This window comes from Canis lupus, chromosome 5 (genome assembly GCF_003254725.2).
Source record: "Canis lupus dingo isolate Sandy chromosome 5, ASM325472v2, whole genome shotgun sequence".
NCBI lineage: Eukaryota > Metazoa > Chordata > Mammalia > Carnivora > Canidae > Canis > Canis lupus.
Window position 1 is genome coordinate 4,627,533 of NC_064247.1, and position 20,033 is coordinate 4,647,565.

Sequence of the window (20,033 nt, forward strand, 5' to 3'; positions counted from 1 at the left end):
ATTTTTCAGTACTTTTTAGATAAAAGTTTTGTGCTGAAAAAAAAAAAAAAGTTTTGTGATGGATCCTATAAGAAACATGAAAAAGAATAAAACACAATAACTGGATTTTTAAAGATGCTATTAGTACTGTATGTATATATGTGTGTGTGTGTGTGTGTATATATATATATATAATGCATTGGAAAAGAAAGAAAATAGTTGAACAATTTCTGACAGGTCAAAAGCAGATTATGTTCTATATGAATTGTGAATTATTTTCAATGCAGAATATACCAGTTTTTAAAAATCCAGTTTGTATTTTATTCTTTGTCAAAATATTTATTGAAAACTTTTACTCTGTGCCAGACATTGGGGATATATGATGAAAAAAAGCATAGTCCCTGCTGCATCTGAGGATTTAATAATCTAATTGAGAAAGCAGATGTGTAAATCAGTGATTAGTACTAGGCTAGAGATACGAACAAAGTATTAAGGGTCACAAACGAAAGAGCAAGTTAGCGCTATATATTTGAGCTGGATTTTAGTAAGTACAAATTTGCTCAGGAGACGAAAGGACTTTTTTGAAAAAGAAAAGCCCAGAGGTATGGAAAACCATTGCATTTTCTGGGAAGCAGCAAATTCAGTTTAAAATGATGTGAATAAACTATGGTAACCTGCAAGTATTGGAAATAATGAGAGAGAAGATAAAATGAGCAATCAAGAGCATATCGTGAAGAGTCTTAAACACTAGTTTTAGTTAGGATTGCATTTAACTGCATAGAACAGATCCCATCATAGTGGCTTAGACCAAACAGGATTTTATTTTTATCCCATACAATGTTTAGAAGTATGAAGTCCAGGACAGATTTTGCGGCTTTACAGTGGCCTAGGTCCCTTGTATATTCATAATCCACCATCTTTAGTTTGTCAGTCTCATTGATACGCTTATGGCTTCATAGTTACAAGAGGTTTGCTTCATCTTTAGTGTCATATTCTAGAAAGCGGCAGTGCTTACTTCAGGAAAGCACAAATGTTCCCAGAAATCCTTAAAAAGCTTCTGCAAGGTTATGTCATGCGGTCTTTCCTAGCCGTAAGGGAATCCAAGAAGATACGTGTATTAGCTGGGTGTATAACTACCTCAAACAGAATTGGAGGAGAATGGGTATTATGTGCAGCTAGCAGAGTCTGCCACAGGCAAGCCACATAAGCTTGAATTTTTATCCTAGTGTAAATACAAATAAGACACTTATAGATATTTAGGAAAATTAATTTGGTATTGGTATGCAAGGGAGTTTGGCTTGGCAGAGACAGTCTCAGAAACCAGTTACAGTAGAGTTGTTTTTATATGAATGAAGATACTTAGAGTAAAACTATAAAGTTATAGATAAGAGACTTATAAAGGAAGAATCATTACTTTCTGATGATGTTGATATATGGAATTGAAGGAATGGTAGGGGTTAGAGAACTCTGACTAGAAAAATAGTGCTAACATTTTATTATATTCATTGATTCTAAGGCATAATTTTTATATTATCTAAATAGAGAGATGTCTTACAATTAATCTTTTACAGTTACTTTTTTTAATGGCACAAAAAATAATGGTAATTACATAATAGATAGGAATCTATTAAATTCAGTTACTATAATATGAAAATCAGTGGAAGAAGGTGGGAACCTAGTTTTAAGAGTAAATCAACAGTCAATTTTTTGTGAACTATGCTTGGGTGATGTGGCAAAAATGTCATGCTAGAAAGCAGTTGAAAAAGCAAGATTGATGAAATCAAAACTGAAGAATAGGGCTTTTCTTTTAGTAGTGACAGATTGAATCTCAACAGGAAAAAATATATGTAAGGGCTAAAACCAAAGAACTGACCCTTGAGAAATACCTGTATTCAGAGAGAAGAAAAGCCAATAAAGAATAATAAGGAGAATTTCTCCAAAAGATCAGAGAACCAGGAATGCTGTATTAACTTTGTTGATTTCTTGAATTTTGACCCACTATAAGAGTTTTTCAGGGTTATCACTACAAAGTGTACTACAAACTGGATGATATAAAATAATAGTTTATTCTCTCTTAGTTCAGAAGGCCAGAAGTCAGAAATCAAGGGTTGTTGTTGTTGTCAGGGCCATGCTCCCTCAGAAAGTTATAGAAAAGGGTTCTTTCTTGCCTCTTCCTAGCTTCTGGCAGTTATTAATACTCTTTGCTATTCCTCAACTTAATAGTTCATCCCTCTGACTTCTGCTGCTGTCTTCATGTGGCCTTCCCTGTGTTTCTGGCTCCAAATCTCCCTTACTCTGTAAGGACACTAGTCCTTGGATCAGGGCCCACCCTACTCAGGATGACCTCATCTTACTTGATTAAATCTGCAAAGACCATGTTTCCAAATAGGGTCACATTCCCACATATTAGGGTCAGGACTTGAACATAGGTTTTTGGGAGACACAGTTCTACCCACAGCACCACAGCACCAACTAAAGATCATATTCCTGAATTCGGGTCAAAATATTTTTCTTTTTTTTAATTTTAATTCCAGTATAATTAACAGATAGTGTTATATTAGTTACAGGTATACAGTATAATGATACAACAACAATTCTGTACCATTACTTAGTGCTCATCATGATAAGTGTGTTTTTCGGTTTCGTCTTTTTTCTTTGCTTATTTTGTTTTGTTTCTTAAATTCCGGATATGAGTGAAATCATATGGTATTTTCTTTCTCCGACTTATTTCACTTAGCATAATGCCTTCTAGGTCCATCCATTTTATTACAAATGGCAGGATTTCATTCTTTTTTATGGCTGAGCAATATTCCACATCTTCAACCATTCATCTGTTGATAGACATAGGTCAGGGTACTTTTAAAGAATTCAAGTGACCACACATTCAAAAATATATTTAATGTTAGCTATTTTTGTTATGTGACCAAGTTTTTGTTAAATTACTAGTCTTTAATCCTCAAAACACCTTCTGAGTAACAAACTGTTTAATGAATATTACTATTTAATCATTTTGTCTGAGAACTTAGAAATCAAAAATTGATCTCAGTATCCTGCTAACTAGGCGTGTGAAATAGTCTGATTTTACCACACTCAAGTTTGTGTAATCAGTTCAGACTTTGCCTTTCTTACTAACGTGATTAAATAGAAAAGTTAGGAACTTAAATGGAATAAACCTATCAGTATATTATAACTTCTTTCCAATATATACTATCAAAGATGTAGATTCTCTTATAGAGCTGACATGTGAATAACTATGATCTGAATATCATGTAATTAAATAATCCAAGAGTTGTTTTACTTGCAATCATAGTAAAGTGTATTAATCACTCTGAATTAACTAACCTATCAACTCCAAATCTATACAATAAAACTAAGCTTTGCTGTAAAGTTAAATTCCTAGAGTATAGTAAGCAGCCAAAAAACATGAGCAGGAGAAAGGAAAAATGTGTATCATACTTTTTTTTTTCTGTATTCTGTAAGAATATTTCATAAGTACTCAATTTTAATTACTATTTATTTATTAAGACATCTAAAAGGTAGTTTGTCTTTCCTAAGGACTGTGAGAATATAATATTAAATGCATTTGTTATTACAAATCATTTTTTAAAGATTCTATTTGGGGATCCCCAGGTAGCTCAGCAGTTGGGCATCTGCTTTCAGCCCAGGTTGTGATCCTGAGATCCCCTGCAGGGAGCCTGCTTCTCCCTCTGCCTGTGTCTCTACCTCTTTCTCTGTGTGTCTCTCATGAATAAATAAATAAAATCTTAAAAAAAAAAAAAAAAAGATTTTATTTATTTGAGAGAGGAGTGGGGGGAGGGGAAGAGAGAGGGAGAAGCAGGCTCCTTTCTGAGTAGGACTCCATCCCAGGACCCTGAAATCCTGACCTGAGCTGAAGGCAGACACGTAACTGAGTCACCTAGGCGCTCATTATCACAAAATCCTAAAATACTTTGATCGTCCATAAAGTTAATTCAGATAGGATTTTACCTGCTGCTTCTCTTGCCAGTTGACCCAGCAGAGGGTCGTAAAATCTGACATCCCCACTGGAGGGCAAACAGAAGCAATAAGAGCAAATTTAAAAGAGGAAAAAAAAGTCTCTAAGTTTAGATTGGGTCTTACTACTCAAAAAGATGGTCATCAATATCTGGACTAGTATAGAAAAAAACATAAGTGAGAAGGACTTCATGATACGGCTTTATTTGTCTTGAGGTATTTGATTATCTTTCGGCACCAAAGACAAAATAAATAGTTCGGGTTAATCCACATTTTACTATGGTAAAGGAATTCAGTTTTTTTCTGAACTTTAAAATCTGCCATTAAAAGTAAAGCAGTTGTTATGGGGTCAATTATATTGAGATAATTTGACAGTTTTCTTAGTAACAGTAGTGATTAATTTGTTGAGATGGGCACCTAGAATAATGGTGGAATTACAACATCCATCATATGGAGAAGTAGTTAAAAGTTCAGGGGTTTGAGTCAGATCTAGAATCTGCTACCGGTTTCTGTCACTTTATAAATGTGTGACTTTGAGGAAGTCATTTAGCTTAATGAGTTCCCATAACTATAAAGAGTCAATACCCTTAAGCAAAAGACCAGCAGGAACATACTTGTAGTTGAACAATTTGGGGTGGTAATTTTAATGTCTGAAAATCCATAACAGTTACTGCAAATACCCTCGGGTGACTTAGTGTGCAGCAGGCACCTACAAGCCCTATGATGACATAAGAAGTAGTATCCTAGGGCGCCTGGGTGCCTTAGTCGGTTAAGTATCTGCCTTGGGCTCTTGTCGTGATCCAAGGGTTCTGGGGTCGAGCCCCATGTTGGGCTCCCTGCTTAGCAAGGAGTTTGCTTCTCCCTCTGCACCTCCTCCTGCTTGTGCTCTCCTATTCTCTCAAATAAATAAAATCTTTAAAAAAAAAAAAAAAAGTAGTAGTAGTATCTTAGTGGTGGGGGCTTGGGGAATATAAGTATCTTTCATTACGACAGGTGTGAGTCAGTTTTATATCCCTTAAAATGGACAAATTCCTTGACTAGAGTTATAACAGTTTCTGCAACCCAGGCTAAAGAGTCTGAAGGAAGAAAGGAAGAACAAGCTCTGACTGTCATAATCAGAGTCCCAGTATTAATGTTTTTCTGATTGAATAGCCCTTAATGATAGGATTGTAATGGCAATCCTTAGCAGAAGCATTTTCATGATGTCAGATCAAGGAACATTTTTTCACAGGGCTCAGAGCCTAAATATAATATGATGCAAAGGGCCATTAAAAGGGAAGCTACCTTCTGACATATTTAAAGGAACAGTTATTAAATTTTTGTCAGCTAGATCAACTAGAGGATAGATAATTGATTCAGTGATCTGTTAAATTCAAAATAGTAGCTATGGTCTGGAGAAAACCTATAAGAGTTTTGTTTTCCTACAAGGAGATCTTGGGGAGTCAAAACAATGGGATATAGATGAGAGATCACGCTAGTTGTAATAGACAAGATTAGTAGTGATGGTAGATTAGTAGTAAAGGGATAGAAAAGACTACTGAAGAATCAGAAAATTAATATGATTTTGTCATCTTGGGAAGGAGCTGCCCACTGTTAAAGTCCGTATTTTCTGGAGAATCTCTCAAAAAGATGTATGTCTTCTAACTTGGGAAACATGGATCTAGCGGATACCACCTTAAAATTTTACTACTAAATCAGTTGTTAACAATTGATAATCAATGACAGGTTTTTTTTGGTGGCATCTTTTCCAGAAGACCCAAAACTCCAGATTTTAAATCATTCGGAAGCTGCTTTGGTGAATGTTTTCAACATGCAGGTCATAACTGTGATAAAGCTGCAGATCTCTTGTATTCAATCACATCGGCTAGTAAAAGGTTAAAACCTAAGATTTAAACTAAAATTCCCATTTGTAAAAGGCAGCCTATTATTAACTCCTAAGGAGTTAACTTTGAGTCCTAAAGAGTATGTATCTTATTGCCATCAAGGTTCTTGGCAGTACTTGGGGCTACGGAGGTTTAACATTCCATTTGTAGTTTATTGCCCTTTTTTTGCTCTAAGTCTCTCATAATTTAGAACAGGGATGTTGTTACTATTATTACTATTATTCAGGTATAATTGATGTACATTATATAATGGTTCGATATTTGCATGTATTACAAAGTGATGACAGCAGTTAAGTTCCATTAACATATGTTACCACACATACAGAATTTTTTTTCTTGTGATGAGAATTTTTAAGGTCTACTCACTTAGCAACTTTCAGAATGCAGTACGGTATTAACTACAGTCACCATGCTGTATATTACATCCCATGATTTAATTATTTCATACTCAGATTTGTGCCTTTTGACCACCTTTGCCTGTTTCTCCTATTTCCCCAACCTCCTGCTCCTGGCATCTATCCCTCTGTTCTTTTGTTCTGTTATCTTTGAGCTTGGTTTGCTTAGATTCCAGATAAAAGTGAGAGCATATGATATTTGTGTTCCCCTGATTTCACATAGCATAATGCCCCTGAAGTCCATCCATGTTGCACATGGCAAGATCCTTTTTTTTTTTTTTTTATGGCTACATAATATTTGTTCTCTTTATTTTTCTTGAAGTTTGTAGATGATAAGGACAGTGGGAAAAGCCTCAGTAAAATAGAAAGTTTATGGAGTTCTTAACAGTATCATCAGTGAATGTGTAGTCCTGTATTGGAGAAATAAGTTGGGATTTCCCTAGCCAGGAATACAAAATCTAGTAGTTTTCCCCACCATTGTAGTATAGCTCTTTAGCATGTGAAAGCCTCAAGCCACCCTAAAAATAAACAACAACCAGAACAAACTGATTGCTCATTTGGAGGTATTTAAGTATACTTCAGTGTTTGATCCATATCCATGTCTTACCAAGGTTGTCGGTGACAAGAAGACTACAGGTTAGAAATACCCTCGGTAGTGCCTCTTAAAATCCCCACTCTGTTGATGCATCTCAAGTGAACAATCTTGTTTATGTCAGAAACTTCCCCCCCCCCCCCCCCAGAATGGCCACTTGCAGTTCCAAATTGTCATTGGTGAAATTGTGTTAGTTGAGAAATAAATATATTAGTGTTACAGAGAGGAAGCATGAAAGAAGCAGATGTTTGGCCTTGAAGAGGCGGCAGTTTTAGATTGAGACAACTCGTGAGAACTGCAGTGGTCCATAAGAATAATGCTTGTGTAACTTTTTATTTTACGGCTCAGCTAAAGGCCAGTTGTCACTGATCAGGAACCAGACAATGCCTGATTCTGGGCATATGGAAGTAAGCAAGGCAGTTCTCAGGGACCCAAATGCAAAACTGAAAAAGTCCTTATAAAGTTTTTCTTTTTAAAAACATTTTCATTGAAAAACAATCTTCATTGAAATACAACTTACATAGAAAATTCACCCATTTAAAGTATATACTTTAGGGATGCTCAGCAGTTGAGCATCTGCCTTCTGCATGGGATGTGGTCCCGGGGTCCTGGGATCGAGTCCTGCATTGGGCTCCCTGTGCAAGGAGCCTCCTTCTCCCTCTGCCTGTGTCTCTGCCTCTGTGGTCTCTCATGAATAAATAAAATCTTAAAAAAATAAAAAGTGTATACTTTAGTGGTTGTTAGCATATTCACAAAGTTGTGCAGACATCCACAGTCTAAGTTTATAACATTTTCATCACCGTAAAAAGAAACCCTGACCTTTAGCAGTGATGCCCTCCTAGTCCCATCCCAGCCCTAGGCAGACACAGATATACTCTGTATAGATTTGCCTGTTCTAGATATTTCATGTAACTGGGATCGTGCATTATGGTCTTTTTGACTGGCTTCTGTCACTTTCTATAATATTTTCAAGGTTCATGTATGTCATACCTCATAGAGTTTTGAAAAGTTTTTGCCAGAGGTCTTCTGAATTCAGCCTCTAGGCCCAGTTCAGATGAAGTAATTGGGCCGATCTCCATCCTCTTGATTATTCCTCTTATAGATAGGAGTCAACACACTGGACAAACCAATCATAGAAGCAGGTGTTAGAAGGCTAGAAAACAGTCTCACCAAGAAACAATGACAAATCTGAGTAGCTGAAATAACCCCAAAAGATTTTCTAGGAAAACAAAATAAACCTTCCACTGAAGGACTTTAGTGTGAAATATTTGAGCTCAATTCATAATGAACTTATTAGCTCCCGGCCAAGGACAGGTTGCACCTCAAAATGGATTTTTTTTTAAGATTTTATTTATTTATTTTATTCATAGAGACAGAGAGAGAGAGAGGCAGAGACACAGGCAGAGGGAGAAGCAGGCTCCATGCAGGGAGCCCGATGTGGGACTCAATCCGGGGTCTCCAGGATCACACCCTGGGCTGAAGGCGGTGCTAAACTGCTGAGCCACCTGGGCTGCCCTAAAAGGGATTTTAGATGTGCACTCTGTTAACAAGGTGCCCTGTGCAAGACCACAAGAACTGGATGGGTCCTCCTTTCCTGCCAGTGCTTGGTTGCCACAGACCACCAGGAGCACAACTATAATTGAGCAAGTTGAGTTTTTTGCTCATTTGCAATGTAAGAGATTACACACCTTAGGTCTTTAGAGTTTCTCAGTAAGAGGGTGTTAGAAAGAACTTAGAGGATTTGGCTTGTGTTTGGTGATTTTAGGGAGGATTCATTGGAAGTGGTGGGGTTTGCTCAAGACTGGTGATATTAGTAAGCAGGGAAAACTATGATTGTGTATCTTTTTTTTTTTTTTTAAGGTTTGTTTTTTAGTAATCTCTACACTCAGCATGGGGCTCAAACTCCTGAACCCCGAGATCAAGAGTTGCATGCTCTTCCTGCTGAGCCAGCCAGGCACCCCTATGATTGTGTATCTTAACAAATATCTAGGATCACAGCCTAATGTGAACCTAAAGCAGCAGTGACTTATTAGCTAGAGAGGGAGATGTTTGGTATTTTTGTGATTGCACAATGACCTTGGCTTTGGCTGTGCTTAAACAAAATTATGTGTTTTGTCTCGGCCCATTGTGACCTGGTCTCATGTTGATGTCCTTTGAGATTGTGTCCCAATATAAAGGACCAGGGTCTAACTATGAACACCAGGCCCACTCCTGAGTGTGTCAGTGTCAGGCCGGTGTCTGGATGTTAGGGGCTGCTTTTCTCTTTCTCAAGTATGAAATGAGATAATGTTTTTAAAACATGTAGTAGAGTGCACGTGGTAAATGTTGAAATCTTTTTTTTTTTTTAATTTTATTTTTATATTTATGATAGGCACACAGTGAGTGAGAGAGAGGCAGAGACATAGGCAGAGGGAGAAGCAGGCTCCATGCACCGGGAGCCCGACGTGGGATTCGATCCCGGGTCTCCAGGATCACGCCCTGGGCCAAAGGCAGGCACTAAACCGCTGCACCACCCAGGGATCCTGTAAATGTTGAGTAGTGGATGGCTACTATAGTTATTTTTCACCACCAGATTTTGTGTCTTGGGTACTTAAACAGTGGTTAGCAGTGGAAAACAGGACTCAGTTTGATGCTACAGAAGCTATCTCGTAGTACTAATTGGCAGAAGAGAGTAGAATCTCTCTTAAGATAACCCCTTCCACATAAAGCTGATTGTCTCTATAATTCTGTTTCTTAAGGTAAGAGGGTTCTATCAGAATTCTTAGCTTTCCTTAGCACTGCAAGCAAAATCCCTGTACAGTAGAAAGGAAAACTCCATTTTCGTAATTTAAGAAACATTACTATACTTCAAGGAAAGTAATATTGCTTGTGTATCCTGCTATTAAATTGGTTTAATTAAATTCCAATTCATATGATTACTTCTGTTATCATTGGCAAAAACCATCACATTGGAGAAGAAGTTTGCAAGATTTTTATCAATAGTTGCATAAGTGATGTAACACTATTTATATGTTATAATGTCCACAGACATTATAGATAGAATTCACAGATAGAATTCTTAAAGTGTACTTTTTAACTCTTAATTTAACTTGTAGTAGTTTTTATTCTTAGCTTTTAGTGCATTAATAACCATAGGCAGGAGCAGAATGTCCTTTGTTTTAAAAGGGGCTGTTTGCTACATGCATCTTATACTCCATTTTAATTCTTTTTTGACCAGCTTTTTAAGCAGACTCTTGACAATGCAGAATCAGTCCAAAGCAGAGTGGTTTTTATTTGCACCACACCAAGACTCCACTCCCGCCCCCCTGAAAGTAGTGTAATCTGATTGTGACGAACACATGTGTGCCAGGTCAGTCTTCCTGGCAGAAGGAAGGCCTAGTCACAACTCCAGTCCTTTTTTGCAAGTCTTTCCCTGGAAGCTTTAATATTGCCTGTACTCTGAATAGCTGCAGAATACTGCCATAAAGTCGATTTTTTTGGGTGTCCATGGTGACCAGGTCCAAATACTGGGATTTTTCCAGTTTTTATCCTAGGATAGATTGAAATGTTAGTGTTTAGTTCCCTTTCCTTTAAGGAAAAAAAGTGAAAATGGGGAAGGAAATTTTGACAAGTGAACAGTTCTGTCTTAAACAAAATCAGTAATATCTGGTCTCTCGGTCTATATTAAAAATAAATCAGAAGGATTGGGAATAAGTTAGATAAGCAGGTATGAGGAAAAGCGTAAATGTCTTTTGACAGTAAGAGAAAGAGAAAATGAAAAGATATGTGCAGAAATGCTAAACACACCAGTAGGTGTGAGGTTGGGAGGTGTGCAGAAGAATACAGATACAGTTGGGGATGAATGTAAATGCATATAGCCCCATCTCTTTTAAAAAATAATCACTATCAATGTATTAGAACATAATGTAATAATTGGTGTCTTTGATTGCCATGAGTCATCAAGAAACAAACAAATTATATTTAGTATTCTTTAAGAAGTCAAGGCAAAATGTCACAAATTTTCTAACACAAATGACTTAACTAAAGTTTGGATGCTTTAAAAGGGATTAGGTTATTTTTTGTTGGGGGTGGAGGAATTTACTTAAGTGGAAAATGTATTCATTTCTTAATGTCAGCTAATTCAAGTGTTCCAAAGGGGAAAACTGAAGTACTGGATTCTGTTTTCATCAGAAGGAAATTTCATTCTAAGTGTCCCAACGACAGATGATAGTTATTAAATATCCACTTGTATATGGTATTGTACAAAGTGTTACAATTAGTTCATTTTAGCTTTCATTAAAATATTGCAACCAGAAGCATGCTTCTGTTAAAGTGGACTACACAACTTTAGCAGCTCAGATTTGTTCATTTGGTGAAACATAGCTTATTTGCATATGATAAATACATTGGCAGAGTTCAGTCTCTGATCAGAACAAGCGAGATTTTTCAGATCTCCCTCTCACAAAAAAACAACATGGGTTTGTTTGTTTTTTAAGTTACCTTAAAAGTATTTGGAAGGTCGTTGGGAAACTGCCAAGTTAAACTTGGGGGGAAGGAAGCCCAACCCAAAGAGGTAAATGTATATCAGAGCACTGAAACCAGTTGTTTCCTAAGACATTTGCCAGAACACACATGGGCTTTGGTTCATCAACTCAAAGAGCAAGGCAAACAGAAGTCAAGACCCAGAGCACATGAAAGTTGTGAAGTCTAAGAGAAGTTGCTCAACAGTAAGTAGGACTTCCTCACTACAACTAAATATGCTCCCCCTCCTCCAGACCCCAGAGAACTATAGAAATAGTTGCCTTGACAGTGGGCAGATTAGAAGACAGAAAGGAAAAGGTAAAAAAAAACACATCTCTGAGAAGTGGACACTGACCAGTCCATTTGCAGATTTAGATCCTGATTATTCCGTGTACAAGTAGGCCAGGGAATTTCAGTGAATTTGGTTTAGGTACGACCCTGCAGGAACCTAGCAAAAGCAAACAAAGTTTTTCTTGAAGAGAGCATATCCATCCTAACCTAAGCAAATCATTCTCTCTATAAATCATTTTCAAGATCAGTAACCACTGAAAAACAACCGGGACACACAAAGAAACATAGCAGAAAGAGAACCAATAGATAAAAACAGGCAGCAGAAAGAAATTGGCATAGTTTTCACACAGATATAAAATAAATATGCTTACCAAGTTTAATGAAATAAACAAGCATGAACAATAATTACAAACAACAGTATACTGTAAAAAAAAAAAAAAAGAGGTTGAAGCAGATTTGAGGGGAAAAAATAGGACTTATAGAAAAAAGTAACCAAAATAAAGAACTCTGTCAACATTTAGGCAGTAGCTTGGATTTTGCAAAGAGACGATTGGTGAATCAGAAGATAAAAGAAATCACCTGAATGCTTCCCAAAAAAAAAGACTGTATTGTTTTAAGGTTCTCCAGAGAAACAGAACCAATGCAATATATGCAGGTATACAGGAGATTTCTTAGGAGGGATTAACTCACATAATGGAGGATAACCCCCACAGTCAACCACCTGCAAGCTGAGGCCCTGGAAGGCCAGTGGTATCATTCTAGTACAAATCCAAAGATCTGAGAACTGGAGGGCTGATGGTGTAAGTCTCAAGTCCAAAGGCCCAAGAACTGGAAGTGCTGGTGTCCAAGAACAGGAGAAGACGGATATCCCAGCTCAAGCAGAGAGAGAGCACATTTGCCCTTCTACCTTTTTGTTCTATTCTGCCTTCAGCAGATTGGATGTTACCTCCCCCTGCATCTGCTTTTTATTCAGTCTACTAATTCAAATGCTAATCTTTGCCAGAAATGTTCTTACAGACACACCCAGAAATAATATTTTACCAGGTATCTTGGCCTCCTTAGCCCAGTCAAGTTGACACACAAAATGAACCATCACAGAGACAACGGTGAGAAGCTGCTGTGGAGAAGAGGATAAGGGGTATGGACAATACAAACATAGATTGATAAAACCCTAAGAAGAGAAGAGAGAAAGGCTGAGAATTTTCTAGAATTGATGAAAGACATCAATCCATAGATTAGAGGCCAGCAAATCTCAAATACGAATTATAAAAATACAAACCTAGACACATTATAGAGAAAATTCAGAAAATAAGATAGAACAAGATACTACATTCAGAAGAATGACTTCTGAAACCAGTGGAATAATATCTTCAGTGTCCTAAAAGAAAATAACTGCCAATCTAGATGTCAACACACAAAAATATCTCTCAAGAATGAAGGTGAAATAAAGATATTTTTAAAAAACAAAAATAGATTTATCATTACCAAATCCTCACTGAAGAAAATTCTTAAGGATGGACTTCAGGCAAAAGCAAAGTGAGCAAAAAAAAAACAAAAACAAAACAAAAAAAAAGCAAAGTGAGCATAGATGGAAAGTAATATATTACAAGGAAGTGGTTAAATATATGGACAAATGTAGGTAAACACTGCATAAAAGAGTAATGATGTTTTGTGGTACTTTATTCAAAACAAAATATCATAATAATTTGTGAGTTGCAGAATAAGAATGTGTAGAAAATGGAGTTAAACAGATCCTTAACATTCAAAGGTTTTAACTTCAAACTTTGATAATTATCTAATTTCTAAAGTAACCAGAAAAATAGGGAAAGATTATATAATTTCCAAACTGAAAGAAGTGGGGAAATGGAATGATTATTACCATTTATGCTTAACAAACTCATTTAAAAAAATGTATAAAGAAATGCAGTGGGCCAGGGAGCCTGGGTGGCTCAGTTGGTTAAGCATCTGCCTTCTGCTCAGGTCATGTCTCAGGGTCCTGGGATCCAGCCCCGCATGGGCTCCCTACTCTGCAGGGAGTCTGCTTCCCCCTCTTCCTCTCCCTCTGTGCCTGGTCTCTCTCTTCTACTCTCACACTCTCTCAAATAAGTAAAATCTTTAAAAAATAAATACAAAGGGCCAAGAATAGCCAAGGAGTTTAGGTAGCAAATGAACAAGGTGAGAATACTTGTTTGCTGCTCTGATATCATAAAGCTCTGGTAGCTGAAGATTGGCATTAATGTAAGTTCAGACAAGCAGATGGGACTAATATAATGAGAACCTGAAAACACACCCAAACACTTAGAGGCCTGCAGAGCAGAGAGACAAACTTTTCAGTAAATGTATTTGGTGATAAAATCAGCTCCAGGTGGCTTAAAGAAAAGTCCTTAATGTCAAGGGCAAAACAATCTTTCATAAGATAATTTGAGATACAGAAGGATTTTTTTTTTAAGTAATCTCTACACTCAACATGAGGCTTGAACTCACAACCCTGAGATCAAGAGTTGTATGCTCCATTGAATGATCCAGCCAAGTACCCCAGGATTTTTAAAAACAAGACCAAAATAATGGAAAACTGTACATTAAGAGTGAAATGGATAGATTATGAATATTATAAACGGTGTAAACTTTCACCTGTAATAGCATGGATCAGTCCACAATATTGAAGGAAAGAAGATAGAAGAGTATTATATACTGTAACTCAATTTATGTAAAGTTTGCAAGCAGTAATACAAAACGGTACTGTTGGTGGTGAGAGCAGCTGATTTCCCTTAAAGAGGAGGATAGTAAATATTTTAGACTTAGCTGCCATGGTCTCTGTCACAACTGCAATGACTCTGCTCTGCCATTGGTGTAAAAGCAGCCCTTGCTGGTTCATGGCTATGCTCCCAACAAGAACCAACCCCTAGTTTGTAGGTACATGTGTTGGAAGTAACATTACTATTAAAAGGAAGAGGGACAAGAAAAAAGGGAGGGAAATGATGACCACAAAAGATAGGACAGTAATTACCTCTTGGAAGGAGGGAGTTTGTGTTCAGGGAAGGGTAAACGATTTATAGGATGCTAGCTGGTATTTTAGTGGGACTTGTATGGAGGTTACACAGGTATGTATTCACTTTATAGCTCTCTTGAATTCTATGTAAAAGTTCTATGTACAGTAAGTCATGTCACAAGTTTTCAAAAATACGTGTTTCTTTAAATGATTGTTACTAACATGTGAATTTTTGCTTAGTTTACATTTGAATTTGCTTGTTTCTGAAATTTATATCAAATACTCTACAAAATTTAAGTAGTAATATAAGGCTGTTGTCTTATATATGATTTCTATTTAAAGATTTCTTTATATTTGTTTTAGGGGCTTGGAGACGCAGATTGCAATTAATATATTGGTTTATTTATATCACTGTATTGACAGCTGTCCTCTTTTTGTCCTTCTGTTCACAGGCTCAGTAGATGAAGGCGTCACTGAAGGGTTACCCACACTTCAAAGCACTTCTAGCACTAATGCTCATGCAGATGATGATGATCGGTTAGTACCAACATAGTATGTCATCTTCTTATAAAGGAATGTGTTTGCAACTGTAAATCCAAACATTTTATTTATTTATTTATTTTTAATTTTGTTTATTTATTCATGAGAGAGAGAGAGAACGGCAGAGACACAGGCAGAGGGAGAAGCAGGCTCCATACAGGGAACCCGACACGGGACTCGATCCTGGGACTCCAGGATCACACCCGGGGCTGGAGGCGGCGCTAAACTGCTGAGCCACCCAGGGCTGCCCAAATCCAAACATTTTAAATGGGAATTATATAAGAAGTTTATTAGTGCCTCATTTTATTTACAGAGTAAAGAGACGTTATATCATAAATTAGACCACCTGTACAGGATTTTTTGGCATTTTTAAAACTATGCAGGCCCATCACTTTTAAATAGTATCTGTATCAGGTGTTGGTGAACTGTGAACCACAGGCCAATTCCAGTTCACTTCTTTTATTTGTAAATAAGTTCCAATAAAACCATGCTCATTTGTTTACATATTATCTGTGAATGGCAAAGTTGAATGGTTGAAACAGAGATCATATGTACAAAGCCAAAAATATTTACTGTTTGACCTACTGTGGAGAACAATTGCCAGGTCCTCATCTATAGACCCACAATCCCCAAGTCATTATATTCAAATTGTCCTCCCTGCTTCATATTTCCATATAGATGTTTAAGGGGCATTTCAGACTTAACATGACCAAGACCTGACCTCTAACTCCCCATCTAAATCCTGCTCATCTAGTCTTAACCATCTCAAAACAGCATTGTCATCAGTTAAATGTACAGAAGCACAGCCTTGAGAGAGAACTATGAGGATCTGTTTGGTACATGGTATGTTTGGGGAATGAGAAGAAATGAGGCTGGACAAGTATACAGCACCCAGATCTTGAGGAATCTCCTGTGCCTTGCAAAGGGGTTTGGACTCTATTCTGACGGTAACAGTGAACCATTGCAGGATTTTAGAGGGGTTGATTTAATCAGATGACTGTGAAGCAGAAGACGGATTCAAGGGGTGGAGGGCTAAAGAGAGGGACTTACTAATTCAACCTTGACTGATGAAGGCCTAAATTAAAGCAGTAGTAGGAAGGAAAGGATTAGAGAGATAAGGATGCCTGGTGTAAAATCATTCATGATGTGTGACTTAAGATGCTGGATATTCTGGACAATAATGTTGTTCATATTGCCATCAATGAAACTTTTAATCTAACAGTCAAACTCTCAAAAAGTTGTTTTTTCTTTCGTTCATTTAAAGTTGTGCAGAAATGTTTATTCAACTTAAAAATCAGAATCTGGTTGCCTTCTTTGGTCTGTTTTTTTAGATTGGAAAATGTTCAGTATCCCTACCAACTCTACATTGCTCCTTCTACCAGCAGTACAGAACGACCAAGTCCAAATGGTCCAGATAGACCTTTTCAGTGTCCAACTTGTGGGGTACGATTCACCCGTATTCAGAACCTAAAACAGCACATGCTTATCCACTCAGGTAATGTCATCTTCCCTATTGTTGCATAAATGAGTACTTGAAAAATTATATTTAGAAATCCAAGTTAAAAATAGAAAATAGGTGTTTTTGAGTTTAAAAAATATGTCTCTGAGAAATCAGATAAGCCTAACTCTGTTGCTTAAATGGTACAGTGTCAGAAAGCTATTTGCTTAACATATTTGCTACAGGCATAAGTATTCAGATTAAAACTTGAAGGAGTATGTGTATATAATTAATAAATAAAAGGTATTGGGTATATTACGGGTATGTATGTGTATCTGTGCAATAAAGCACAAATATAAATAGTAGAGCAAATGAAATTAAAAGGGTATTTATTGGTGTTCTTTGCACTATTCTTATAACTTCACTTTAAGGTTGGAAATTATTTCCAAGTAAGTGTTTTTTAAAACTTAACAATAATTTAATTTCAATTCTTTAATCCTAAGTTTCTCTGTACCCTGATTAATCAGCACTGTAGCAATTTTTAGTACAAAAGATTTTAAATAAATGATCCATAAAACAGATTTGAAATTTAAGTTCAATATTACATAAAGGCAACAAAATTCTTGTGGGAAAACACTGACCTCTGATGAGTAAAAAATCTTTGCTACTGTTTTCTGCTATGTTATTATCTTACTTTCCTGTGCCATAGATAGGTCTAATAGTTCTGAGCTAACACCAATTCCCTATGACTTTATTAAAACAACAGATTGTATTTTTTTTAAGATTTTATTTATTTATTCATGAGACACACAGAGAGAGGCAGAGACACAGGCAGAGGAAAAAGCAGGCTCCATGCAGGGAGCCCAATGCGGGACTCGATCCCGGAACTCCAGGATCACACCCTGGGCTGAAGCCAGGCGCTAAACCACTGAGCCACCCAGGCATCCCAACAGATTGTTTTTTAAAGGGCTTTTTGCCAAAACTGTAATAATTAATTGGAAGAGACAATACACTTTATGATTTACATATTAGTTTCTATATATTTTTTCTATCACTTCATGTTAAATGCTCAAAAACCCAATTCACAAAAAAATAAAACAAAACAAAAAAAACCCCAATTCACCAAATGATAATTCTACCATGATTATTAATTACATTCAGAGATGTTAGATTTTTCTTTTTTTCTTCTCATTTCTCTGTCAGGGAATGAAAACTAGGTCCTTTTTCCATCTTCTCAGTATAAACTGTACTACTTTAATGAAATAAAATAATAAATTTATGGAGGTTTCAATTTTGTTTAAAAACTGTTTAAATTATGTTTTTAAGTCTATAAAATAGATGATTTAGAAGAATATTCAAAAGTCAACTTCAGTATATTAAATAGTTTACATCTCCTTCTAATGCCTTTCTTTATTTTTTTTAAGCACTAGTGACTTTTCAAATGTTCTGTACCTTTTCTGAGATGTTGAATTGGAATCCATTTTTGCTGGTGATTTTTGTCTTTTTAAATTATCTATTGCTACAAAATTATAATTCAGAAATTGCGAGGTTTGTGACCTTTCATTTTATTTTGTTTTTAGATAATATTTTGTTTTGCTTGATTTTGTAGGAATTAAACCATTTCAGTGTGACCGCTGTGGGAAAAAGTTCACCAGGGCTTACTCGCTTAAGATGCATCGCCTAAAGCATGAAGGTAAACGCTGTTTCCGGTGCCAGATATGTAGTGCCACTTTCACTTCCTTCGGGGAATATAAACACCACATGAGGGTTTCCCGGCACATTATCCGCAAGCCTCGGATTTACGAGTGCAAAACATGTGGCGCCATGTTCACCAACTCTGGAAATTTAATCGTGCACCTGAGGAGTCTGAACCATGAAGCGTCAGAGCTAGCAAACTACTTCCAGAGCAGGTGAGGTGCACAACAAAAACGAACCAGGAAAACTGCTGACTAAACTCTCTTTTCCTGCTTTTAGGGCAGCCTGCTGTGTTTTTTTATCAGGTTGCCAGCTAAACAATCACAGTCTTTTTAAATTCCCACTATCCATACTCTGATCTCCTGATCTGATAAAATTTTGCTGAATCTTCTAAATATATACAATTATAAATATTTTCCTAGTTGATAATGGAAATTTTTCCCTACAGAAGTAGACCATTTACTTCTTGCTTTGTCTTTTTTTTTTTGTTTTTTTTGTGTTTTTGTTTTTTTCAGTAACATAAGGTTAAAGTAATATAGACCTTATTGGAAATTTTACCCTGTCAGATGATCTTAGTGATATTGAATTACTTCAGACCCTTTGGATGTCAAAAATTTTTAACCACTTCTCATCTTTTTAAATTCTATACAAAAGAATATGTATTATCGATAAAGAAAGAAACTCCAACAGCCACTATAATGGATTTGATTATTTAGGTCAAATTTCCTTTTTCTTTCAGTTTAGAGCTCCATGCTTTTAATATTAATAATTTATTATAATAGAGTTCCTTTCTGATTTATAGAGTATCCAAGGAAATCAGGTTCTAGTTCTGGCTCTACCACTAACTGCTGTTATAATTGAACATGTCACTTTACAAATGAAGAAGCTTGAAACATAGAGAAAGATAAAATGTAAGCTTTAAAGATGATTTCTAAGGTCTCTAGACATAAAATTCTATCGTCCTTTTTTAATATTTTGTCAGAAATACAAATCTATAGGAATCCTTTTTGTTTTTTATAAAATCTCCCTAAAATTTTAAATTTTGAGTCATATATATTTTTTATATCTTATTTTTCAATAAATTCCAAATTATTGCTGCATAGATTTTGTTTTTCTCTTCAACCTGACATTCATGCTTAATCATGTCTGGGTGTCTGGTTGTCCTATCACTAAACCTAAATTCTACATGTTATATCAAACGTTTTTTGTTCAGAACTAAAATAGTGTCTCAGTTAACCACTCCTGTTGCCTGTATCTTTCCTCTATCATCCCATTCCTCCTATTTAACACCTAAAGACTTTTTAGAAAATATAACACAGGACATTTTAAATTCCTTTGGAGATGAACAAATTTTAATTTTTTTTATTAATACTGGACAAATTCTAAAATAATCTTCCTGAATGTATTAGTTCTTGATAGTCCTAGTAGAATAAACTTTTTTAAAGTTCAGTAAGGATTTAATTAAAGCATCTGAGATTTATTTTATAATGTTTATTTTAACTACAAAAAATGCATATAGTAGAAAATTTAGTCAATGTAGGAAAGTATAAAATAGAAGAAATTAAATTTTTTTCTCATCTCACCACTCAAGGAGACTCTCCACTATTGTTAACATTTTGATATATTTTACTGTCCATATTCAAAAATTAAATATTTAATTCTAGCAATAGAATATTAAATATTTTCAATATTAATAAATATGTCCTGAGGACTAATAATATAACCAGTCTCATGACAT

At 35.9% G+C, this 20,033-nt stretch overlaps 1 protein-coding gene across 7 annotated transcripts in view; it reads left to right on the forward strand.

Moving 5' to 3' along the window:
- The window catches only part of ZBTB44 (zinc finger and BTB domain containing 44), a 67,673-nt gene that overhangs the window by 39,839 nt on the left and 7,801 nt on the right, over positions 1 to 20,033 (forward strand). For 3 of the 7 annotated variants that reach the window (XR_004815864.2, XM_025464891.3, XM_025464890.3), the window contains 3 exons: positions 15,075 to 15,159; positions 16,494 to 16,657; positions 18,210 to 18,510. Coding sequence is in view for 6 of the 7 variants with exons in the window: in XM_025464891.3 (XP_025320676.1) it covers positions 15,075 to 15,159; positions 16,494 to 16,657; positions 18,210 to 18,510 (550 nt within the window). In the remaining variant the exon portion in view is untranslated. Of the gene's footprint in view, positions 1 to 15,074; positions 15,160 to 16,493; positions 16,658 to 18,209; positions 18,511 to 19,097; positions 19,194 to 20,033 lie in introns of those variants that run through there. The other 4 variants (XM_049109752.1, XM_025464892.3, XM_049109751.1 and 1 more) reach the window with 3 other exon arrangements.